At 36.3% G+C, this 27,206-nt stretch overlaps 2 protein-coding genes across 7 annotated transcripts in view; one reads left to right on the plus strand and one right to left on the minus strand.

Annotated features, from left to right (window-relative positions):
* Positions 1–586: 586 nt before the first annotated feature.
* C3AR1 (complement C3a receptor 1) lies at positions 587–20,630 on the plus strand. Its single transcript, XM_074194392.1, has 2 exons — positions 587–671; positions 14,892–20,630. Exon 2 carries the CDS (start codon positions 14,902–14,904, stop codon positions 16,399–16,401), a length of 1,500 nt encoding a protein of 499 aa, XP_074050493.1. The 5' UTR covers positions 587–671; positions 14,892–14,901; the 3' UTR covers positions 16,402–20,630.
* Positions 17,122–27,206, minus strand: part of FOXJ2 (forkhead box J2) — a 287,675-nt gene continuing 277,590 nt past the window's right edge. For 3 of the 6 annotated variants that reach the window (XM_074194384.1, XM_074194382.1, XM_074194383.1), the window contains 2 exons: positions 25,893–25,991; positions 17,123–25,015 (listed from right to left, as the gene is read on the minus strand). In XM_074194384.1, coding sequence (XP_074050485.1) covers positions 24,927–25,015; positions 25,893–25,991 — 188 coding nt within the window. In that variant the 3' untranslated portion in view covers positions 17,123–24,926. Of the gene's footprint in view, positions 25,016–25,892; positions 25,992–27,206 lie in introns of all 6 variants that reach the window. The other 3 variants (XM_074194385.1, XM_074194386.1, XM_074194387.1) reach the window with 2 other exon arrangements.

The raw sequence follows: 27,206 nt of genomic DNA on the forward strand, positions 1-27,206 counted from the left end.
ACAGCCAGAAAAATACTTTGAACCCGCGGTAGCTTGTCTAAAGGGGTTTGTTTGTGTTGGAGTGCTATATTCCTCCCAAAGCAATCAAATGAAAAAGACTAGGAATTTTACCAATTTTCTGATATTCCATTGGGTCTAAACAAGCAAAAAAACAACAACAATACTATTTAGATTCATCAACGAACTTATGCAACGTGTCCAGGAAAATAATCTAGAATTAATAATATTTAATTCCCTTCAGTCTAATCAAAAATGATTCCATGGGTTTGTATACAAATTATGTGTATGTGTGCTTCAGTATATAAACCCCTGGAATATAGGCACATACATTTGCAAAATTCATAACTGATAGCACATTTCTTTATTTTTCTGGAGAATCACATATAAACTTTCCTTTAACAACTCTAGAATCTTCAACTCTAGTGTGAGCAAAATTGCAAAATTTGGAAATTACTCATTTTGACGCTTCCTGTTAGATTATACCACAACGAAACAACTGAAGAGTCAGAGATGACTCCTTTAAAAAAAAAAAGTTCCCCAGAAGGGGAAAAAAAAAGCCTAAGTTCCTAAATATACCGAATATATACTCTGGTGCTGAGAGCTGGAGAGGGATGTCGCAAGGACTTCTAGATTTAGACTGAATCCTGCACCCAACCACGTACTGTCCTTTGGTAAGCAAACTGACTCACCTGTTTAGGTCTTCTTATTTCTTCATGTCTTTTTTTCAGTCTCTGTCTCTTCTCTTTGTCTCCTTGATTCCCATCACTATCAATCATCTTCCATGAACTCCTGAGATATCTTTTTTTCCTTAATCAATTTATCTTGGGGAACTCTTCTTTATCTCTTCTTACCTTTCTCCAGCAAGACTTTTGCTCTCTCATGTTCAAGTTTTTATTGCTGCTTTCATCTCTCTCAACTCCTATAATCTTCCTTTAAACATTGCCCCACTCTCTCTTTTTAATCTTCTGTTCTTTTCCCCATTGCCTATTTCCTCTTTCATTCAAGCAATGCTTACCTTATGCTATTTTTCTCTCATCACTGCTTCTTCATTTCAGGTAATAGAGAATTTGGGTTTTAGGATTTTATTCATTATAATTATCGGGTTAAAAAATAAAATATGCATGTTCAAAATTATTAAATTCTTCAAAGGAACTTTACCATTAGGGCACTTTCTAATCCCTTCTCTCTACCCACTAAAATAAAACAAAGATATGTGCAAATAATTGGGTCTGATGTTTAAAGACATCATTTTAATCCTGGCTCATCAAAAGTTTTATTTTGTAGAAGGAAGATATATATTATTTAAGACAGTTTGTTTTCCACATCACTCAGCATCTTCTGAGTTTCTATCTCACTTCTTCAGTTCTTCTTGTCCCACTTTGACTAGTCAGTTAGTTGCTTTCCCTTTTTTTCCTCTACACCTCTACGATTTACAAAATTTTTGAACTTAACAGACATCAGTTAAAATGTACACCACCATATACACAGTAGAACAGAAAAAGAAGGTGATACATAAACCTACAAATCTCAATTGAAGTCCTTGCTTTTCTTTAAAAATATATAATAAATATATAATAAAATGTTACTTTCAAAGCTAAGACTCTGGCCCCTCACCTATAAAGGAAGAAGAAATCAAACTGAAGTTCTGCCTAGATCCCTTTCAGTTTCTAAATCGTAACAAACATTTTTGCTCCTATGATTCTAATCTTCTCTTTCCTTAGTTCTTTCCTGGACCATAAGTATATGTATTTTAGGATGAAAGAAATATTGGTGAGAATCATATCCAATGAGACAGAATTAGAGAATCACTGAACTTCAGAGCTAGAAAGGACCTTTTTTCTATGCCACTTTCAGGATTATAGAGGGTTTTTTAAAGTAATATTTTATTTTCCTTAAATTACATGTCAAAATTTTAGCAATTCATTTTTACAAGATTTTGAACTCCAAATTTTTCTTCCTCCCTGCATCCCCTCCCATCTTCTGAAAATGGTAGGCAATTTTATCCTTTATACATATGTTATCATGTAAAACATATTTCCATATTAGGCTCATATTAAACTCAGAAAGAAAAAACAGATCAAAAGGAAAAAATAACCATGAGAAAGAATAAAGTAATTGGGAAAAAAAATGCTTCAACCTACATTAAGAGTCTATCAGAGGGGCAGCTAGGTGGCGTAGTGGATAAAGCACCAGCCTTGGAGTCAGGAGTACCTGGGTTCAAATCCTATCTCAGACACTTAATAATTACCTAGCTGTGTGGCCTTGGGCAAGCCACTTAACTCCATTTGCCTTGCAAAAACCTAAAAAGAAAAGAGTCTATCAGTCCTTTATGAGGATATAGTTAGCATTTTTCTTTGTGAATCTTTTGTACTTGTCTTAGATCACTGTACTGCTTAGAAGAGCTGGGTTATTCATAACAGATCATCATACAATGTCACTGTGTACAATGTTCTCCTGGTTATGCAAGGGCAATTTACAGATGAGGAAATTAAAGCTATCTATAGTCATATGAAAAATTGCTCTAAATCATTACTGATTAGAAAAAAGCAAATTAAAGCAGCTCTGAGGTACCACCTCACACTTCTCAGACTGGCCAATATGACCAGAAAGGAAAACGTTCAATGTTGGAAGGGATATGGGGAATCTTGGACACTAATACATTGTTGGTGGAGCTGAGCACTCATCCAACCTTTTGGAGAGCAATCTGGAATTATGCCCAAAGGGCAATAAAAATGTCCATACCCTTTGATCCAACAATCTCACTACTTGAACTATACCCTGAGGAGATAATGAAAAAGGATAAAATATCACTTGTACAAAAATATTCATAGCAGTTCTGTCTGTGGTGGCAAAGAAGTGGAAATCTAGCCATCATTTGAGGAATGGCTGAACAAATTATGGTATATGTATGCTATGGAAAATTACTGTTCTATTAGAAACCAAGAGGGATGGGAATTCAGAGAAGCCTGGAAGGATCTGTATGAACTGATGCTGAGCAACATGAGCAGAACCAGAAGAACATTGCATACCCTAACAGCAAAATAAGGGTGATGATCAACCTTGCTGGACTTGCTCATTTCATCAATGCAACAATTAGGGACAATTTTAGAGTACCATCTGTATGCAGAGAAAGAATTGTAGAGTTTAAACAAAGATCAAAGTCTATTACCTTCAATTTAATAAAAAAAAAAGTCTTATGTACTACATACTTTTGCTATCTTTAATATTTTATTTTCTCCTCAAGGATATGATTTCTCTCACAACACATTCAATTTCAATCAATGTATTACATGGAAACAATGTAAAGATTATCAGACTGCCTTCTGTGAGGGGGGGAGGGAAGGGAGGGGGAGGAAAAATTGTAAAATTCAAAACCTTACAAAAATGATAGGTAGAGGGTCGGCTAGGTGGCTCAGTGGATAGAGCACCAGCCCTGGAGTCAGGAGTCCCTGAGTTCAAATCCAGCCTCAGACACATAAAAATTACCTAGCTGTGTGGCCTTGGGCAAGCCACTTAACCCCATTGCCTTGCAAAATCTAAAAAAAAAAAGATAGGTAGAAAGTACTATTGTATATGATTGGAAAACAAATAAAATATTTTTTAAAAATTTGCGATATAAAATGCCATCTATATCCAGAGAAAGATCTGTGGAGTCTGAATGCAAAACAAAGTATACTATTTTCACTTAAAAAAAAAAACATGTTCTCCTGGTTCTGCTCATTTCATTTTGCATCCTTTTGTATGAGTCTTTCCAGAGTTTTCTAAAATATGCTTGATCATCATTTTTATTCCACAATAGTATTCCATTCATTTATATACCACAGCATGTTCAGCTTCTCCCCAACTGATGGAATGACCTCAGTTTCCAATATTTTGCCATCAGAAAAAGGGTTGCTATATTTTTGTACGTGTAGTTACCTTCCCCCTTTTTCTGATCTCTTTGGAATATAGACCTAGTACTGGATCAAAGAATATGCAGTTTGGGTATAGTTCCAAATTACTTTCCAGATTGATTAGATCACTTCACAATTCTACCCACAGTGTATTAGTGCCTCAATTTTTCTACATCCTCTTCAACATTTATCATTTTCCTTTTGTCATTTGTCATTAGTCAATCTGATAAATGTGATGTGTTATCTAATCAAAAGTGATTTGGAGTACTTCTTCATATGCCTATAGACAGTTTTGGTTTATTCAACTGAAAACTACCTGTTCATATCTCTTGACCATTTATCAGTTGGGGGATGGTTTGTATTCCTATAAATTTAACTCAGTTCCTATATATTTGAGAAATTAAGCCTTTATCAGAGACACTTACTATAAAGATTGTTTCCCAGCTTTCTGCTTTCCTTCTAAACTTGATTGCATTGGTTTTGTTTGTACAAAAGCTTTTTAATTTAGTATAATCAAAATTATCTTTTCTATATTTCATGATGCTTTCTGTCTCTTGTTTGATCATGAATTCTTCCCCTCTCAAAACATTCCTTGCTCTTCTAATTCCTTGCTTATCTAACTCATGCATCCATTTGACCTATTTTAGCCTGAGGTTGATCTATATCTAGTTTGTGTTCTATTACTTTCCAGTTTTTTTCATTAGATTTTGTCAAATAGTGAGATCTTATCCAAAAAGCTGGGATCTTTAGATTTATTAAACTCTAGATTACTATGTTCATTTCCTACTATGTCTTATGTACCTAATCTGATCTACTGGTCCACCCCTCTATATCTAATCCAGTACTAGATAGTTTTGGTGATTTTTATAATATAGTTTGAGATCTGGTATTGCTAGGCCACTTTCCATTGCATTTTTTCCTTTAATTTCCTTGATATTCTTGACCTTTTGTTCTTCTAGATGAATTTTGTTGTCATTTTTTTAGGTCCATCAAATAATTTTTTTGGTAATTTGATTGGTGTGGTACTGAATAAACATATTAATGTGGGCAGAATTGTCATTTTTATTATGCAGAATCAGCCTACCTATGAAAAATGGATCATTTTACAATTGTTTAAATTTGACTTTATTTGTGTGAAAAATGTTTTGTAATTGTGTTCATATATATTTAATTCCTGGGTTGACTTGGCAGGTAGACTCCCAAGTATTTTATACTTTTTACAGTTATTTTAAATGGAATTTATCTTTCAACTTCTTGCTGCTGGGCTATGTTGGTCATACAAGAAATGCTGATGATTTATGTGTTTATCTTAGAGGATCATAGATTTTAAGTGAAAGGGACCATTCCTATTTCTTTGTCCATGAATTTTTTGATTCAATAGACCATGCAGTTTATTAATGACCAAATGCATGTCAATATTTGCCAATGCAGCAGAAAATGGTTTCAATTTACAAAAATATCTTGGGGACATCTGAAAAAGAAAGAAATGTTGACATACTAGATTAAAATAAGGAACCTTTAAAAAGAGAAGAAAGGAGTAAAGGGAAACTTGATGAGGCAGCAGCATCTTGAAACTATGGGTTTATGGGTTTATGTTATTATGTTTTTAACTCAAAAAAATTTGGAAGCATTTATTTAACAAATACTTACTGAGAACTACCACATGTCTAGCACCTTGCCAAAATTATGTAAATACAAAGATGAACTTTGTACTCCAACAGGACTTAAAATTAAGAAGGGAATGAGGAGGAAGCTACACAATTATAATACAAAGTGATATGTAATTGTCACTGGAGAGGCAGTAGAATATAGAGGAAAGAATGCCAGTTTGGGGATCCAGGGATTTGGAACCAAATCCCAACCCTATTCTTTATTGCCTGTGTAACTTGAGAAAGTCATTTAATCCATCCTTCAGGTTCTCAGTTTTCTCAACTGAAGGGGCAGCTAGGCTAGGTGGCACAGTGGATAGAGGACTAGCCTTAGAATCAGAAGGACAGGAGCTGGAATCCATCCTCAGACATAACACTAACTAGCTGTGTAACCTTGGGCAAGTTATTAAACCTTGATTGCCTTGCATCCAGATCCATCTCTAGTCATCCTGATTAATATCTGCCACTGGTCCCAGCTGGCTCCGGAGGAGAAAATGAGGCTGGTAACTTAGCTAGCACCCCTCACTCAAATCCAATTTACATGTTTATCATGGCATCACCTTCCTGGTGTTGTGTCTTCTTTGAGAATGAAGGACAAACATTTCTCAACTGGAAAATAAATGGGATCATGTTGTTCATGAAGGTTCCTTTCACTTAAAATCTATGATCTTATGAGTGACACATAAAGGAATAAAAGAGTTTAAAGTAGGGAACAATCATTTCTAGGTGAAAGATAGCTTCATGAAGCAGTTGGCATTTGAAGTACGTCTTAAAAATGAGTAATAATTATAATAACTGATTTTTCTTTAAGGTTTTCAAAAACTTTGTGCATAAGATTTCTTTGGTTCCTCATGATAATTCTATGGAATAGATAATTTGAATATTATTTTCCTTATTCTACAGATGGAATAACTGAGACTCAGAGAGATTGAGTGACTTGCCCAAAGCTATTAAGTAGAAAAGGCAGAACTTAAACCCAGTGTGATTAAACATTCACTGACTCTTTCCACTAAACCACAATACCTCCTTCAAATAAGAATAAAGGAAAGACTAGCAAGTATGAGTAAGATACAAGTACAGATATAGACAAAAAAGAGATATAGATATAAATATAGGTATGATGATGTTTTCCTTCATTTAGCTGTGTTTAATCAACAGTCACACTTTCTCCTCTGGGGTCATCTGGGTGCAGCAGCCAGTTATCAGGATGAATGAAGATGGCCCAAAATATGAGACAATCAGGGTTAAGAGACTTGCCCAATTTCACCAGCTAGCTTCCGAGTCTGGATTTGGACTCAAGTTCTCCTGACTCCAGGGCTAGTGATTAATACATTACACTACCTAGCTACCCAAATTGTATATAGACAGATATAGATATTTACAAATAGGGATGCAAGAATAGATTTAAAAATTATAGATATAGAAAAATATGGTTATAGATCAATAGATATATATGTAGACATATATAGATGTTTATATATGTATAGATATAGATAGAAAGATATTCAGATAGATAGATATAGATATAGATATAGATATAGATATAGATATAGATATAGATATAGATATAGATATAGATATAGATATAGATATAGATATAGATATAGATATAGATATAGATATAGATATAGATATAGATATAGATATAGATATAGATATAGATATAGACTATGAATAATTATGTGTCCAGATAGTAGAGAAAGTCTGGAAAGGCAAGTTGTAGTCAGATTGTGGTGTGTCTTAATTATCAAAGTAATTTGAACTTTAACTGGCAGACAGTGGGGAGTTACCAAAATTTTTAATTGAGAGAGAGAATGATATGATCAAAAGCACTATGGGAAGACCAATCTGGCATTAGTTTTAAGGGTAGTTGATAGACAAGGGGATGCTGAAGTTAATTCCAATTATATTGTTAGAGCTGATAGTTAAATTTTTTGGATGAGTAGTTATACCTCAGAAACAGGCAAATATTACAAATCTAGACTCAATTTATTATTTTGCTGATTGCCTAGACTTTAGAAAGTGATGGAGTAAATGTTACTATTACTGATTAAACTCATCTTGTTTGTACTTTTTTCAGATAGCTGAGTGTTAAACATTTACCTACTGTTTGCAGAGTAGGGAGACAATTCGCCAAGAATAGTTGGAAAGTTATTGAGATGATTCAGATATTAAGTAATGGCCATGGCTTGATCTAGGGTGGTACTCTTAGAAATGGAAAGAAATGAGGTAAATGAAAATTGACAGGATTTGGAGAGTAAATTGGATATGAACTCTTAAAGAAGAAGGGGGAAAAAGTCATCCAAGTTATTTCAGAATCTAAGGTCTGACATTTAAAAAATGGTAGTAAGGTTAAGAGAAAAAAAAAGACCAAAAGTACGAGCCAATTTGTGATGGAATATGAATTTGTTTTAAATATATTGAGTTTGAGGTGCCAGAAAAATAGAGAGGTGACAATATCTGGGAAGTAGTTGTAAAAGCAAAACTGAACCTGCTGAAGATATCTCTTCAATAATCAAGCATAATGATGTTCAATATGTGAGATCACATAAGATCATGGAGGGATAGCGTAAACAAAGAGAAGAGAAAAGGCTGAAGGTAAACCCTGGAGAATGATCCAACAATGGGGTGAGGGAAGAACCAAGACATTCTTAGGTGAGCAAAGTCAAATTGGGGTGTTTAAAGGACAGGAAGGGCAGCAATGTTAAATGCTAAAAGGACAAGGTTTGAGGGGACTTGTTGGATTTGTTGGATTTGTTGACTAGGAGATTTTTTTAGTGACCTGGGAGAGAGAAATTTTAGTAAAGAAGTGGAGAAGAAACTAAACTTCAAGGGGTTAAAGCATGAATGACTGTGAAGAAGCAGATGACAGGAGGATAGAATATACTTAAGAAATCTGGGGTGTGGGGTGGCAGTGGACAGAGCACCGGTCCTGGAGTCAGGAGTACCTGAGTTCAAATCCTACCCAGACACTTAAAATTACCTAGCTGTGTGGCCTTGGGCAAGCCATTTAACCCCATTGCCTTGCAAAAACCTAAAAAAAGAAAAAGAAAAAGAAAAGAAATCTGATGCTGTAAAGGAAGAAATAGGATGAGAGTGAAACAACATGAAGAGAAATGTTCATATATATTAGGACTCAGGGAATGCTTATAGAGAGTAGAGAAAGAATTTAATGAGAAAAATTTGAAGTTGCTGGAGAGAGGGAGTCTTCCAAAGAAAATTTTAATTCCAATTTCAATTGATGGAGATTTTTTTAAAAAAAATAATTTAAGGGGCAGTTTGGTGGCGCAGTGAATAGAGCACCAGCCCTTGAGTCAGGAGTACCTGAGTTCAAATCCGACCTCAGACACTTAATAATTGCCTAGCTGTGTGGCCTCAGGCAAGCCACTTAACCCCATTGTCTTGCAAAAAAAATTAAAAGTAATTTAAAATATTGAAGGGATTATTTAAATGCTATTCTACGGAGAAACAAAATGAGGTCCAAAGTGAAAAGTGAGAGAACACTTTCAGCTATCAGAGAAGGCCATACAAAGGCAATAACATTTGAACTGACCCTTTAAGGTTCATAGGAATGAGAAAGCCCCTTAACGTGGGGTCTGTTCCAGGTATGGGAGTTGGAATACATGGGTATGGGAAGTAGCATTTTGAGTTCAGAAAATAACTAGTAGCCTAATGTGGTTGTATTGTCAAATGAATGAAAAAAATAACATGAAACAAATCTGGAAAAGCAGGTTGAAATCATGCTGGAGAGCATCTTAATTAAGTGTTAGACCAAAGGAGTTTTTATTTTATTCCAGAGATAATAGGGAGGCAGTGAAGATTTTCCAAGTAGAAAGTAACATGGTCAGATCTGTGATTAGATTATTTTGGCAATAAGTGTGAAGGACTAGAAAGACAGGAGGCTAGACACAGAGAAATTGATTGGTGCTACTGCAATAATCTACATGTGACCCCATTGCCATTGTACATAGTGTTTTGTTGTTTTGCTGTTGACTCTTTGTGACCCTGTGGATCATACTGTATGCGAGATTTTCTTGGCAAAGATACTAGAGTGGTTTGCCATTTCCTTTTCCTGTGGATTAAGACAGAGGTTAAATGACTTGCCCAAGGTCACACAGCTAGTAAGTGTCCAAGGCTGGATTTGAATTCAGGGCTTCCTAACTCTAGGTGGCACTCTGGTCACTGAGTCATCTAGCTGCCACCTCTCTAAGTGTTTAATATAGGCTGACTGAATTGAATTAAAACAAGAGGTGATGAAATTCTCATCTATAGTGATGGCATTGTGAGTGAAAAGAAAGAATATGTGTGAGAGATGTCATGAAGGTAGAATCAACAGATATATAAGTAGAATCAATTGGTATATAAAGGATTTTTTAAAAGGCAAAACAGCAAAATGAGTTCATATAGTTCTGAGGCACCTATTGCCCTTACAGGACATTCTACCTCCTGTCTTTATGTCTTTGAACCCCCATTGTTTCTCTCCAAGAAAATGTAAGCTTCTTTTTCTTTTTGTATTCCCAGCTCCTAGGATAAAGCCTAGCCTGTAAGAAGCACTTAAATGCTTTGGTGGATTGAAGTGACTTGAATGTCCAGCAAACATTTGGAAATGTATGACTATAGTCAGGAGATTCAATCCACCAGTTTCATACAATCCAAGAAATATTTGTCCCTACTAAGGGACTGTTCCCAGGAAATTTACTTTCTGCTCATGCACACAAATAAATAAAGATGAAGCACATATTGTAGTATTGAAATTAACTTGGACAAAGTAAAACAATTATATATTGACTTTTACAATAAAACTTATAAAGTTTTATATCTTTAAAACTTATTATGTAATATGACCTTTTGCTACAGTTTCTTGTTTTGTAAAATTTTACATTGACACAAGATTTTGACACATTTTTATTGAATCTTTATCATAAAACAAAACATCAAATTATAGATTAAGTATAACTTTAGTTAACATCAACTTTTGCAACTCTAACCTTGATTACAACCCATTAGATGTTTTTTCTTGTTTTATTCTTCACTTAACAAACAAACACAAAAAAGAAATATTTCATAAACAAAATAGAAAAGAAAAAAGAATTATATAGGAAACTGAATATTTATTGCATAGTTTTTGTTAAGCATTCAAATTCAACACATTACTTTCTCAATAGATTTTATTGATATCTCAATAGATTTGTTTACATTACTTAGTTTTACTATTTCCCCTGTTTACCTATCCATTTCTCCTCCTAAAGAACTGTCTCTTGTAATAAAGAATTTCTAAAATGAAAAGGAAAAATGGAAGAGGAAAAAACCCAAAAATTTTAATATATTGAAATATTTTCTACTATACTCCCACTCCTGGAAAGGAACAGAGAGTATCTTCTTATATATTGTCTTTTCGGGTCAAATTTATTTTTTATAATTTTACAGCATTCATCTTTTATTGTTTTTGATTTTTTATGGAAGGTTTTGTTCTTTTATGTTGTCATTTATATTGTTGCAATTATTATGTCTATTGTTTTCTGACTCTGCTTACTTATGTTCATATTTTTAATGCTCCAATTATGTTAAATTGCATTCATGTATCACAATTTATTTAACCATTCTAATCAATGACCAAAAAAATCAACACTTTACTTTCAAAGCTGTCCTACTTGCCTTTTTCCTTCTGAACATCTTTCTGTATTCTTCTATGCATTTTCTTTACTTTTGGCAATATTATCATTAGCCTCCTTCCTCCCACTACCAGTCCCCATCCCCAAGTGAAAGAAAGAAAAACAAGTTCTTGCAACAAATCATATAGTCAAGGGCACCTAAGGTGCCATAGTAGATAGAGCACCTGCCCTTCAAATCCAGCCTCAGACACTTAATACTTACTTAGCTGAATGACCTTGAACAAGTCACTTAACCCTATTGCCTTGCAAAAAAAAGCAAAACAAAAAAACAAAAAACAAATAGCAGAGTCAAGCAAAACAAATTTATATATTGATCACATTTTTTTTTAAAAAAATGTGTGTTCCATTCTATATCTTGAATTCATCTTTCTGTCACAAGACAGAGTAACTTGAATCATCATTTCTCTGGAAACTGCAGTAACTCAGATTTTCAATGGAGCTTATATAATGAATTCTCAGGCAACTGACGCACAATTAGCTCCATCTCTTAGATAAATTTCTTAACTTTTCATGATTTAATACAGTATTCTATTCAGAATTCTGCTTCTCAGGATAGCAATATATTTGTCAGAGTTCATCATTCCTTCCATGGAGATAAAACATCTAGACCCAATGAAAATTTTTAAATCTCCAAAACTTTTTGGGAAAATATTTTAGAACCTGAGAAAATACCCAGATATTACAGACTCAACTAGACTAATTATGTCAATGGCTTTGGCATAGTTTTGAATAAAAAAATGAATTTCATTAGAAAAAATTACCTTTATCCAATAGTCAAAAAATCCAGTATTTGTATTATCTTCTCTGAAACAAGATTTTTCCCCCTTCACAGCAATTATTAGAAGCTTAAAAAAACTGCTTTTACACTTACAAATTCAATAAACCTATGTTACTCTATAGAAGAATCAGTAACAGTCCCTCTGACTACCAAATCTCTCTGAAGGTCTTTGTTTTCTGAAGATTAATTAGGATATTTTTTCAGCAATGATTTATCAAGATTTTTTTCAGCTTTTCATTTTCAGCCCTGTCCATTGAGCTTCAATTAAGTGGACTTAACCCCATTGCCTTAAAAACAAAAAAAGAAAAAGAAAGAAAAGAAACATGTACACAAGACTACTGCTTCACAAAATTGCACATTCCATTTTTCTGCTAAGGTACATTTTCTGTGGTAAAAGAAAAGCTATTTGATCATTGTTGAAATCTTTATTTATAATGAGATTTTAAGATCATCCCATGTATTATGAAAAATAAATGATTTTAAGATGTAAGATTCTAAGGTGTGTGATATGCTTTCTATTCCTAAAATAAAAATTGTCCTTCTTTCCCCTCCCCAAATTGTTTATCACAAGTAATTTGCATTCTATTATTCAACATAATTTGAGGAGGGAAAGAAGTTAGTAATTGGAGAATCAAGGACCACTCATTAGGAGATAATAGCTGAATTGTTCTTTGAAGGGATTCCAAAAGGCAGAAGTGAAAAAGAATGGCCTTCCAAGACTTGTGCAAAGACACAAAGTAAAGAGATAAAAGGTCAAGCTTGGGGAATTTGCATTTTCACTAAGGTTTTGAAGAATCATTGAGAAATTTTGTATAAATGGATAACAAGGTCAAATCTGTGTTTTAAAAAACATTAGTTCTGCAACTGATTGAAGGAAAAGGTAATGCAATTCTAGACTAAGATGGTTGTGGTACAAGCAGAGAAAATAGGATGAATGAGAGAAATATTAAAAATATAAAGAATATATAAACCTAGGCAACTGATGAGATGAAAAAGTGAAGAGTCAAGGACAACTTCAAATTTAACTAGAAGAAAGATAGTGCTATCAACAAAAATCTACAGGAAATGGGAACTATAATGAATTCCATGTTGAACATGTTGAATTTGAAATGCCTATGGGACATCCACCTGGAAATGTCTGGCAAGCAATTGACAATATAGGAACAATGCTATTAAATGAAATTCAATATTGAATTGAAATGCTATTGAATGAAATTCAGGAGCAAGATTGGGGTTGGACATATAGATTTCAGAATCAACTCCATAAAAGTGAGCATAGAACCCATGAGAGCTGATAAAATGACCAAAGGAGATCATGCATCTAGAGAAAAAAGGGAAAGAGATCCAAAATAGAGGCTTAAAGGATCTCAACACTTAGTAAGTAAGAAGGACCTCCACTTAGGAAGTGGAAAAATGATGATAATACAGCAAAGAAAACTAAAGAACTATTAGAGAAAGGATAAGAAGCAAAAAAACTGTTGTAGAAGTTAAAGTTGGAAAAATATGTGCTGGATAAATTGTGGTGAACTGAGAAGTGAGAATTAAGAAAAGGGTATCAAAGAGTGTAGATGATGCTTCCTTAGAAGTTAGGGTTTGAAAAAGAAAAGAACTAGGATGACAGTTTGAGGGGTTAGCAGGGTCAACTGAAGATTATTTTTAAGGATGAAATTTATTAAAGATGAAAGCCAGTGGTCCAATACAGATTGAAGATAAGAAAAATATAAAATAACCAAAGAGGCAAATTTCCAACAGAAAAAAGGGAGGGGTGAAATCCAGGTCATAAGTGAAAGGAATAACCTTAGCAAAGAATAGGTTTCTTTAGAGCCTTGAGCAAAAGAGAAGACTGGAGAATGATGAAGAAGCATTTTGACTTGTGGTTTTCAGTAAAGTAGGAAGTGAAGTCTTCTGCAAAGAGGAAATCAAGAGAATGTGGTTTAGGAGTTATGAAAAGAGAGAAGTTTAACAATAATTCGGGTGGGGAATATGATAACCAATTAGGAAAGTGTAAAAGGGTATTAAGTAGCAGTAAGGACCCAATTTTAATTAGATGACATAAATTTATAGTGGATCCCATTTATTTTCCAGGAAGACTCAGTAGTTTGTGTATAAGAATGAAGGTCGATGATAAATTGTAGGAGTTTGGAAAAGTGGCAATAGGACAGAAGGAAGGAATTCAGTTCTGGTTGATTTTGTTGAAGTAACCAAAATGAGGTTCAATGCTAGAAAGCAGGGGTGGGGAACCTCATCTGGTGTTGCCAAGGCAACTGCAGGCAGGACTCAAAATTCAATAAATCTAATAGCTTTTTTAGGAATGAATCAATTTAATGTTTGACCAAATATAATCCAAGAATGATGTTATAAGTGTCTAAATGGTCCTTGGCAGAAAAATGGTTCCCTTGTTTTAAAAGCAAGGAAAAGAAATCATAAAATAGATAATTGGATTGGATGGAAGAACAGAGAAGGCTGGTGAGATTGAAGAGGTTAAGGAGAAGTAGTGAACAGACAGTGATGGAAGGATAGAAGGATGTGATCAGAAAATTTTCAGAGTTCTTGATTAAAAAATAGAAAAAAATTGAGGATAAGGAGCTGTCATCAACTTATTGATGTCAAGAAATGATTTTTCATGAAACTTTAGGAGATTTGCACTAGGCAACAGGGATTGAAGAGGAAGATTGTCTTTCTTCTGAAAGATGGGCTGAATATATAGATTTGAGAGTAACAACTAGACCATTACGAGCAGATGAGGTCACCAAAAGAAAAAGTATAGAGAAAAGATGAGTCTAATATAGATAGACTTGAGGCATATCACTGATTTGTAAAGGACAAAAATTATATATAAGAGCAAAAATTTTGTGAGAAGATATGACTAGAATTCACATTTCCTATGCTTCTTTTGCAGATTCTGCAGAATGCCTCCAATACCTCCAATGCCTCTAACCAATACCAGTTCATCTGATTTGATTCCCCAGCCCTTGAAGGAACCCCAGGTGATGATTTCAATAATCATCTTCAGCCTCACTTTCTTGTTGGGCCTACCAGGTAATGGGTTGGTATTGTGGGTCACTGGATTGAAGATGAAGCATACAGTGAATACAGTATGGTTCCTCCATCTCACCGTGGCTGACCTCCTCTGCTGCCTCTCTGTGCCCTTCTCCCTTATTCACATGGTCCTTCAAGGGCATTGGCCCTATGGTTGGTTCTTATGCAAGCTCATCCCTTCCATCATCATCCTCAATATGTTTGCCAGTGTCTTCCTACTTACAGCCATCAGTCTCGACCGGTGTGTTGCAGTGCTCCAACCACTATGGTGCCAGAATCATCGCACTGTGAAGATGGCCTTCATCTTCTCTGCAGGCATCTGGGTCCTGGCTTTTGCAATGTGTATGCCTGTGTTTTTGTACCGGGAAACCTTTACTGAGAACAACTGTACTGTGTGTATCTACAACTTTGAGGAATACAAGTCACCAGATAATTTTTACTTTAGCCCTAGTTTTGATAAAGAAGGCTCACTTGAGAACCTCTCTCCAACGGAGTTAACTGGGAAGATGGAAAGTATCTTATATCCTTCATCTTCCTGGAGGGATACTTATCCCCGGCCTTCTACCACCACTGATACTTCTAATGTTATCTTTTATACAAAGGTCACTGGAGGTCATTCTAGAGATGCACTCACTGTGGATTCAGTTAAATTTTATAGTCATCACCCCTTTTCTGATTTATCAGAACTGCCAAAGAAACTTCCTTATGCTGAATCATCTAAGATTCCAATTGTTTTACCTGAGTTTACCAATTATGATTCCAATCCTGATACACTGAGAAACTCTGATGTGCTGTCCTATGACAATGAAACTTTATCCAGGGCTTCTAACAATCCTTTAGATATACTTGAAATGACAGATGATTTCTGGGACTTTATTTATGATTCTGATTTCATTGAAAAACCAACAACCTTGGTGGCAATCACAGTCACAAGATTGGTGATAGGCTTCCTTCTGCCCTTCATCATTATGGTGATCTGTTACATTCTCATCATTTTTCGTTTAAAAAGAGGTCACTTTTCCAAGTCTAGGAACAAAACTCTAAGAGTGGCTATAGTGATAATAGTCACTTTTTTTGTCTGTTGGACTCCATATCACATTATTGGGGTCCTGTCATTGTTTGCACCTCCACACACTTCACTTGGGAAGGCAGTAATGGCATTGGACAACCTCTCCATTGCATTGGCATCAGCCAATAGCTGCCTCAATCCCCTGCTCTATGCTTTCATGGGAAAAGATTTTAGACAAAAAGCAAAACAATCCATCCAGGGAATTCTGGAAGCTGCCTTCATTGAAGATCTTGCTCAATCTTCCAGTTGTCCCCAAAACAAAACTTCATTGACTCAAGATATAGTCAGCACAGTTGTGTGAGAAGATGGGAGTAGTGATACCACAGAGTCCCTAAAAGAGCGTGCCCTAGGGCATGGTTCAAGGTGGAAGATAGCATAGGGTTCTAGAAGATTTGGGATGTGAGAGAACCATGTATAGTTGTCCAGGTTCTAAGAGCAACAACCTGAAGATCCAACCCAAGGAAGTTAATTTAGTTTGCAATTTTATTGGTTTAGGGAACTTAGGTTTTAGTTCATGAGGGAGTTCCTCAAGAACTTCCTGTGTACAAAAGCATTCAGAACATAAGGGCTCAATCGCTCTTTCAGTTTTCTGCCCACTGACCAATAGTCTTACTAACACCAGCAGCACAGAACTGTGCTCATATGAGTCAGTTACATCCTGAATGAACATCACCCTCAAGTGTCTTGAACCCTTCCAATTCTGAACCTGAGATATCTGAACCTGGTCAGACACAATCTATAATAACCCTTATGTTGAAACAGGATTGTATGATATTGGACAAGTCATTTAAGCTCTTAATTTCCTCATCTATAAAAGAGAAACTGAGATTTCACTTCCATGCTAAAATTCTGCTATTTCTGAAGCTTAAGTTTATTTAATGCATAAAGATTAGAAGGGTTTATTGGCAAGAGATGGTTAATTTAAAGAGATGAGAATTTGATTTTTAAAAATGTTTTAACAAAATCTTGCCTTTTTTTTAGCTTTTTTACTGAAGCTATTTTTATCTTTCAGAGACATAGCATCAATAAAAGTACATCCTTCCTTCCAACATTTTAAGGATGCCCTCACCACACCACTTCGTTTTGAAGGCATAAATTTAGCACAGATTATTTTTCTTAGTAGTTTCTATATAACATTAATCCCATCAAGTTCATATTCAAAGAAGGTGTGACTGCCAGGTGAGCCCAGATACTCCTAGGTTAGGTCCAAAATATCACTCTAAAAGGTTCAAAAGTTGGTCACATGGATGGCTAGGTTCTTATGCAAGCTCATCCCTTCCATCATCATCCTCAATATGTTTGCCAGTGTCTTCCTACTTACAGCCATCAGTCTCGACCGGTGTGTTGCAGTGCTCCAACCACTATGGTGCCAGAATCATCGCACTGTGAAGTAGTAGATAGAGCACTGGCCCTGGAGTCAGGAGTACTTGAGTTCAAATTCGGCTTCAGACACTTAATAATTACCTAACTGTGTGGCCTTGGGAAAGTCACTTAACCCTTACAAAAACCCTAAGAAAAAAAAAAAGTTGGTCATTCCTTGCTCCTCCAGACTTTGATGCTGGCAGGGTGGTGGGGCTGCAGGTCCTGGCCTAAGTGAAAATTCCTAGATTCCTAGAGACTACAATCTCTTGCCACACTAGTCTATCATTCTAAACTAAATCATTTCCCCGCTAAATTTTAATGCTATTTATTCTGTTCTAGTAAAAAATGAACAGTTGATGTATTCATGTCTTATATAAAAAGAATGTGAAGAGAAATTTTCAAAGTCCTTAAAGATAAAGAGCAATGTTATAGAATACAGCTGGACAGAGAATAGTGTGTGTGTGTGTGTGTGTGTACGTACATACTATCAGGGACTGTCCAGAGTTTAGCCAATCTCTAAATAGTATTCTTTAAAAATTATTTTATTAAATTAAAAATCTTTTATTGGATTTTTTTGCCTTTATGCTTAAGTCATTTCAGTTTCCCAAACCCATAACTGAATATTGCTTTATGTCAAAGAAAAACAATTGAGAAAGTGAGTTTATCTGACAACATTCAGTTCCATAGTCCCTGCCTTTCTATTTCAAAGGGTCAGGTAGAGGGGTTATGTTTATCAGCTCTCCGGAACTTTCACTGAGTTTTCAACTGCTTGAAATTCAGCTTCCTTTTATTGGTTCTGCTTATTTTGATCGACATTAATTTAAACAGGATGTCCTTTAAAAAAAAGTCTTAGTGTAGTTTTAAGCTACTAAAGCTCAAGTATTTTTGTTATTTAACCTTTTTTTTTTGAGAACCAACGACATCATGGGGTGATTGACTTGTGAGTGAATTGGATTGAAGTGAGGCAGTCATCAGTCTCTCTCTTTGCAGAGTCATTAAAATCCAATGACAGGGGGTGGCTAGGTGGTGTAGTGGATAAAGCACCGGCCTTGGAGTCAGGAGTACCTGGGTTCAAATCCGGTCTCAGACACTTAATAATTACCGAGCTGTGTGGCCTTGGGCAAGCCACTTAACCCCATTTGCCTTGCAAAAATCTAAAAAAAACAAAAACAAAAAAATCCAATGACAGGACAAAAGTCCAGATAACAGGATGACCAAGGATGCAGTCAGTGATCTTATTGTCTTTGATGTTTGATCAAGCTGTAAGTGTTCCACAGGACCTGCTTCAGTCACTGTTGTGGCCACTAGAACAACTGTTCTCAGTTGCCCATTCTTCCAGGGAAGTCTTCACATGCTTGAGAGAAGTATTCCCCTAACGTCTTGATGGATTTGAGACCTGTCAATTATTTTCCACCTGCCAAGACAGTTTTACCTATGTGTGGCCATTACAGTTTCTTAACTATACTAAAATGACTTGGAGGATATCCTATATAAACTGTTACAGTTTTATAAACTTTTACAAACTATATAGACTATTAAGCTACTAAAACCAAAACTATACTAGGACTTTAGGGGAACCTGGTACATATCTATTTTTTTAATCACTTAATCAACAAGAATTTATTGTGTCCATGGTGTACTAGTACAGTCCTGGGTACAAAGACACAAAGGAAATAGATTTTGCCCATCAGATTCAAATATTAGTTTTTTTCCAATCCTCCAATTTAGCTTAGGTAGTTTCCAGGGTTTTTGTTTTTTTATTTTGGTGTGTGCTTGTTTTTACTTGTCTAGCATAGTTCCATATTGATGCCTTTCTTCTCATAGTCCCTCTGATAGACTATTATTAGTGATCTTAAGCATGTTTTTGCAATTCTTATGAAAACTCCTTTGCAGCGATGAAACTGAACAAATTCAAATAGTGAATTTCTTAGAGTTGCATTTATTCTGGGTCCTCCCTGGGTATGGCTGAGAAAAAAATTGTAGATGTGAAAGCACTGGGAAAATGTTTTATTGTTTTTTTGTATAATTCATTTGTCAATTCTCTAGAGTAAAAGTACTTTATGCAGTTGAGCATGTGTGTGAGTCTGTGAGGAGTCGATTCCTTTATGCTAAAGTCATATGACCAAGACTCCCTGAAATACATGTAATTCTAGGAAATAGCTATCATTCTATATGTAAGGAGGAAAGCTTACTTCTGATTGGATAAAATACTAATTTACCTACTCCCCAGATCAAACTGGTCATAAAAAAATGGGCTTAAAATTATGATCTATGTAGGGTTACCCAAAATGGACTGGTCAGAGGGGGGTATTTCTGACAAAGCATGACCTAAGTGGAGAAGGAAATGGCAAACCATTTCAGTATCTTTGTCAAGAAAACAACCATAAGGGACGGCTAGGTGGGGCAGTGGATAGAGCACCAGTCCTGGAGTCAAGAGTACCTGAGTTCAAATCAGGCCTCAGACACTTAGTAATTACTTAGCTGTGTGGCCTTGGGCAAGCCACTTAACCCCATTTGCCTTGCAAAAACCTAGAAAAAAAGAGAAAAAAGAAAACCATAGACAGGATCAAAATGCTAAAAGATATAACATTGGAAAATTACACCCTCAGGTATCAAAATGTCTAAAGATGAGCTTAGACACTTTGGGAGACAGTAGGGTCCTGTCCACAGGGTCACAAAGAGTCAGACTCAACTCAACAATATATTAAGTAACCCAGAGAAGCTGCACTAAGGGATAGAAGGGTGCTTGAACCCAATGGTCATGTCCAAAACCTCCAGAAGTGTAGACCTCCCCTGTGCCAAACCTTATTGATGAACAGGATCAGATGAATGGTAAAAATAAATCGTGGTTTGGATAATCCACCTTCTGTTTATCTTACTACTTGTTTACAAATGAGTATATTCCTGTTGATATCCTCCAGATCCTTTGTCCCCTACATCTAAACTTTCATATTGAGTCATATGTCTAAAATTGCTTTAAATTTCACATTTTCCCATGGCATACCTACCCATACTCAATTTTCCCAAAATAACTCATCCAAAATAGAGAAAATGGGAGAAATAGCAAAAATTGTCATTCATTTCAAAATTAAATCATCAATACACTTAGGCATACTATTAAACTTTTTTAAAATGATATACAATTGATAACCTTAAAAAAAATTTAATAATGTGCATGTTTTAAGTGTTTGGATTCTGAAAATTTGCATTATATATATACACACATATACATATATGCATGTGTATATATATTTATAGTCAAAATTAATATAAATGACCATAATTTTTAAGTTTTATACAGAGCCTAACAAATCAATTTTGTTAATAAGAAATTATTAGTGAATTAAGTCCCAGTAGGCTATGTGTGGTAGCTGGGTGGTTCAGGGTATAAAGAACCAGTTCTGGAGTCAGGAAGACCTGAGTTCAAATCCAGACTCAAAACACATATTAGCTGTGACCCTAGGCAAGTCTCTTAAGCCTGTTTGCTTTAGTTCATCTGTAAAATAAGTTGAAGAAGGAAATGCAAACTACTCTTCCTTCCCCCCCCCAAAAAAAAAACCCCAAATGAAGTCAGTCAGACAAAATTAAAACAGTTCAATAACAATAGCAACATTCTACGTCACTCAGGAAATCCATTTCAAACCAAGTACAAAACTTTCCTATCCAAAAATCTATACTCCCTTTCTACCAATTACATTCCACCATGATTGAACCCTTCAACTTTCTATTTCCTTCTAGTCATTTTTTCATAACTATTTCATGTTTCTAAGTCAATTATTTCATAACTGGAAAAAACTGTTTGAGTACCTACCATACAGAAGATATCCACAGTGCAAAGATGAATGAGAAATGATATTAAGAATTCATTTGAATTCAACAAGCATTAAGTGAATGCCTATTATTTGCCAGGAATAGGGAATAAAGACAAAAAAAAAAGTCCTTGCCTTCTAAGAGTTTACATTCTTCTGAAAGAAAAATACAGAATATTATGTTATGAAGCCCCATGACACACTATCATTTGGATAGTGAAGGTGAAGGGACATGGACAATTCTGTCAATGGCTCATGTTTGACTTTAGTATAGAGAAGCTGTAGAATTTCAATAGCAGCTCTCAGTTGGGAGTTTCTTAGATGACAAACATCTGCAATGCTATTTTTGGTGTCTTATATGAACATTGGTTTGAATAAACAATTTTGTTTCTTGTAAGTCTGAAAATGACTCACAGATTGCTGCAAGTGGGTGATGTTCAGAAAAACCTCAGCCCCCAACTTCAGCAATTCTTTGGGATAGATTTAGGGAGACTTTTGTAGAATATAAGACTCAGGGGCCCAGAAGATGATGCAGAAGGGAATTTGGCGAGGTCCTTTTAAAATCTGATTGTCTTAGGAAGAAATTCTTTTGAAAGAAACCTCTGAGGGAGTACTCTGTCAAAAGTACCTTTGAAATTCTCTATTATTCCAGAATCCAACTGCTGCAGTCCTGTTTCAAGCTTCTAGGTAACCCAGAATACAAGTCAGGTATTCCCCATTCCACACACCAAGAGATGACTGATTACCTAAGCAAAATTTCATTGTGGCTAATGAAACAATGAAAAATAGAGGGGGTGCAGTTTTTAGTTCTGACACTTTGGTAGACCATCAAGCCTGCATGAAACTTCAGCTTCAATTGATCTCCATCCCTTCCTCTTATCTTCCCTAATACTCTCCCTAAGTATTAAAGATGAACTCAAATACATTTCACCAAACAAAAGTTTGACACCAGCACAAGAAGGGTCAACATTCTTCTTTGTTTTTTTGTTTTATTAAGAAAGCATGCAAAAAAAAATTGTGAAGCCAAACTCCTCCCCCACCCCTTTCCAACTCACATTGATGCAAAGCATCTTGAGTATCATGAGGGAATCAACTAACCAGATAGGTAGGGGTTAAAGGGAGATAGGCAAGGAAGGGTGGATCTACACCAATTACTTGCTCCCCCGCTCCCTCCTCACCACTTTCCAGTCCCCTCTTCCATATATTTTTCTGCCACCTGTGAGCTCCTGCTATCACACATCACTCAATACAATGACAACTACATTTCACATTCAGCAAACAGTCCTCTTCAGCACACACTGGAGTTTTGAACCAACAAAGGAGTTGTATTTTCTCCATTTCACTGGGGAAGGTGGTGGGGGGAGGCTGAGGTACAGAAAGAGACTTGTCCTATGCAACAGAATAGGGCTGAAATGGGCAGAGGGGGAGCTGGGAACCCGGGAGACTTGACCCCAAATTCCTGTCGTGATCACTAGGTCCCACTCCCTCTGATTGCTCAGAGTCCTGAAGTATGTCTAGTTCTTGAAGATGATCTACTATCAGGTTGTACATTTGCTTGTGCAAATAAATCCACTCATAAAAATGCTGCATTTATCTAAAAGGGAATGGGATTTACAGGAAGAGAGGCTGTGGTCAGCACTAGGGATACCTTGCTGACATCTGTGGAGGAGATACTGAGTACAAAAAAGAGGAGGTTCCCCCCTTCCTGGGATCCTTAAAATGGAGTTAAAAGACAGACACTATGCCCCACTTGTAGGAGAGCTTCTCCCTCCAGAATGAAAAACATTATGCCAGTTGCACCTTAATGTTACTGCCATACCACCACCCCATTTCCAGCTGACAAATGCTTCTTCCCAAAGTGTCCCTATACAATCACATTTTATTTCTATTGGGCTACAATGTACACCCAACCAGTCCTTTCTAAGGAAGGAGGGGAAAAGCAGAGAGAAGAAACAGATGTCTTAGAAATCCCAAGAACAGGGACTGGGAATGGAAGGCCCCACATGGGAGTTTCAGGAAATAGAAAAGGGCCCTACCCTATTTCCTACTTCTTAAAAGTAAAAATATATGGGGTGGAGGTATAAGTAAATTTGTTCCTCCCTCTAAAGCCCAGAATTAAATATTCAGACTGTTCATTGAGTGTAAAAAGCATTGCGATAGTCAGAATATGGTGACTTCTGATAACTAAGGGAGACAAGTTATCACCAAACCCTGTTCTCTTTTGCCGTCTTTGTTGTATTCCTCTCTTAAGACTCCTTGCTCTTCAAGATGAACATTGGCCTCTACAACTAAAATGTACCCACTTGTACTTCCAATGATTTCTCAACTCAACACAAATCCTGATACCTCCTTCTGGGAAGGTCAAACGGATGACCAGACCAAAGGGAAGATCAGTATGAAAAAACTGACCATTGGACAAAAATATGAAATTTGTCAGGTGGGAGGTGGACATATAAGGTGGGAGGTGGACATAGAAAGATGACAATCTGTACATATAAATGAGATAATGATTTAAAATGGAAAAAAATGTAAAACTGAAATCCTCTTAGAAATTGAAAAAGGGTTGGGGCAGCTAGGTGGCGGAGTGAGGGGCGGCTAGGTGGCACAGTGAATAGAGCACCGGCCTTGGAGTCAGGAGTACCTGGGTTCAAATCCAACCTCAGAAAGTTAATAATTACCTAGCTGTGTGGCCTTGGGCAAGCCACTTAAACCCATAGCCTTGAAAAAAAAAATCTAAAAAAAAAATGAAATTGAAATAGGGTTGATTATATTCATTCCCCACAAGAGCAAGTGTTGAGTTCATTAGTTAAGACCAATCCCAATTCTTGGTGTCATGGGCTAGAGGCCACAACAGTGGTTGACTTCAATGGCAGTGCAGTTCAATTCTGATATATTCATCAATCACCACCAATCTATAAGAGTCTCACAACACTCCGGATTTTCCTTACCCAATCAATGATATGCTTCTCTCTTGAGATCCCTTCCCTCCTTCCTTATTTCAGTCACCAATACCACCCTGCCTCCCCTTTTACTTGCCCTGTTGATTATTCACTGGGATTTTAAGTCCTGACCTTACTGAGCTTTGGTTCGGGACAAGAACTATTTCAGGATGGAGAAGCAAATAGCACCACCTCATAGACTCCTTTGAGATCAATGATGCCAGCATAGCCCTTTAGGCCCAACCACTGAACTCTCTAGCCTTGAACTGAGGTTTGATAGGATAGTAATCAATTCAGGGCTACTAGATAGGATTAGCACTAATCTCCAAGATGTGAAAATTTGAGTCCCTGCTGCTCCCTGGTTGTTACAGCCCTGCCGCCCAACCTGGGGATGGCAATGGTCCATGGCATCCGGGGCCAGAGGTTAGGGGCCAGCAAAGTAATCAATAATATTATTAGTAATAACAATAATACAATAATAACAATAATAATAAAAGTACAGGGAAAAAGACAGGGAAGGCAGGGTTATCTTCGGCAGCATCTTGCAGTGGCTTCTCTGGCAAAGAGAAAAAAAAGAAAAAGAGGAAATAGATATATATCTATATATCTATATATCTATGTACAGTTGGGGGCAGGGGCACTGAACTGGGGCTATTTCTAGATCCTCTCCCAGGGTTCACCACCACCGGTCCTGGGTTTCTTCAGTCTGTGATACATTAAGTGATCAAATCCCAGTCGAAATCATCAGGGATCTCATCATTGGAACCAGGAGGTGGGACAGGTGGCCGGGGGACCAGATGATGTGCTGTCAGGAAGGAAAGGGAGAGGTGTTAAAGGGACTACAAAATCATTACTCCCTTCTAGCTAGTATAATAAACACCACTGCAGAGAAGGCCTTGTAACTAGTACACACTATTGCACATTCTAGTCATTATTCATTATTATTATTATTATTATTATTATTATGTCAGATGTGGGACAGCATATAACTTCAAGAGGACTAATTACTATGATCATGATTCTCAGTGATTATTAAGCATATCATAATTGAATAATATTAAATTATAATATTATTATGTCAGTCAACTTGGTTATCCACATGTGGATTAATTGCTGTATATATTATTGTAACATGGGGCCTTCTCTCCTCTACTAATTAACTGGTTTTGAAGTTGCTAAAAACATTGCTGACTTGAGCAGGAGGGAAAGAAAACAAGGAACGGGGAGAAGAGACCAGACTGGGCAAAAAGGCTCTGTCAATGGAGACCAGAGTTTGTTTCTGACCATTCTCTGAACACATTCTAAAGCCTAACATAAATTGTTTTAGATTCCCCATGACTTCCATATTATTCATTCTTTGTTCCCTATTCATTTGTTAAAAAGAGAACCAACTCTAAATGAAATCTGTCCTTTAAAAAAACAAAAACAAACAAAAAAACCCATCCCCAGCATACATTTCTTTCTTTGATAGGCAGTGGTATCTCCTCCTAAAAATGCCTGGATAGCATTCTTGTTTCTCTACAACAATATTACAAACCTCTCCTATCCCATAGCAGGTAGTGCTGAAAGACCCTCTGAAGACTATTAGAAAAAGTCACGGGGGGGGAGGGGGGGGAGCATAGAGAAGTAAAGGAAGACACCAGCCAAAGAATGAGATTCCCCTTGGGCTAACAGCAACTTACCTGGACGGCTATATCCTGGAGAGTCCTGGGTGGGGATTGGGTACATGGGTGATGGGCCAGAGTAGAGGTGGGGTGCTTGAGGGTGTCCATAAGAGTTCACTGAAAGAGAAAAAATAACATCATATTGAGACCTGACCCCACAGCTCAGATGCTGCCATGATAACCTCCCAAAATAATTCTCTTTTTTGAATAAATGAAAAAAAAAACACTTATTAAGCACTTACTGTATACTGGACTCTAGCTACAAGTACAAAAGAGTGACCAGTCCCTACCCTAAAGGAGCTTACATTCTTTTTTTTTCTTTCTTTTTTAGGTTTTTGCAAGGCAACTGGGGTTAAAGTAGCTTGCCCAAGGCCACACACATTAAGTGTTTGAGACCAGATTTGAACCCAGGTACTCCTGACTCCAGGGCCAATGCTTTATCCACTGCGCCACCTAGCTGCCCCTCCCCACTTTAGTTCTAATTCTTCTTTCATAACTAATGTAGAAATATGTTAAATAAAACTGAACACATACAATCTATATCAGATTACTCACTGCCATGGGGAGGGGGAAGATAAAGGTGATAGAAAAATGTGATTCTCAAAAACTTACAAAAAAGAGAATACTGATAACTAGCATAACATAACATAATAAAAAAAATAATTCTAAAGGAAATTAAGACTAGGGAAAAGGTGTTTTGACCAAGGAGTTTCTGGGTGAACAACAGAGCTGTGGAGGAACCAAATGAAAGATTCTTTGCAGAAACAATGATAAAAAAAAATGATAAAAAAGGAAAAAAGGGGGTAAAGGGGGTGGGACATGACCATACAGCAGCAAGGCAGATAAACAACCTGGGTGAAGTACACAAGCCTCTGCAGAGACTGGCGCAGGCAGTTTCTGCAAAAGCTGGCAGCCCTAAAAGGAGACTTAAAACAGGATTATGAAGCATTGAAGACATTAAGAGAAAGCTACACATAAGAATACTATGAAGATTCATTGCCTTGTTTCCTTCAGTTAAGAATCATGAATTACTTGGGGCTGCCAAGCCATTTGAATCCCTTTGAGGAAAAGGAAACAAAAAACCAGGTTGTGAAGACTGAAAAGTGAAAAAAAAATGGGAGTGAGCCTTGAGCCATCTCCTTTTCTGTTCCCAATATTTTTGTTCTGCAAATTAGGAGGCCTTTTAGAGCAGAGGTTTATAGATTTATAGATGGAAGGGATCTCAGAGGTCATGGATTCAGTACCCTCATCATACAAAGGAAATGAAGCCTGGGGAGAAGAAATGATTTTCCAAGGTTACACAAGTAGAAAGAAACAGTTCCAGACTCTAAG

This window comes from Macrotis lagotis, chromosome 7 (genome assembly GCF_037893015.1).
Source record: "Macrotis lagotis isolate mMagLag1 chromosome 7, bilby.v1.9.chrom.fasta, whole genome shotgun sequence".
NCBI classification, from domain to species: Eukaryota; Metazoa; Chordata; class Mammalia; order Peramelemorphia; family Peramelidae; genus Macrotis; species Macrotis lagotis.

What these genes read in the sequence shown, in the direction of transcription:
- C3AR1 (XM_074194392.1), top strand. Translation starts at nt 14,902, where the DNA reads ATGCCTCCAATACCTCCAATGCCTCTAACCAATACCAGTTCATCTGAT.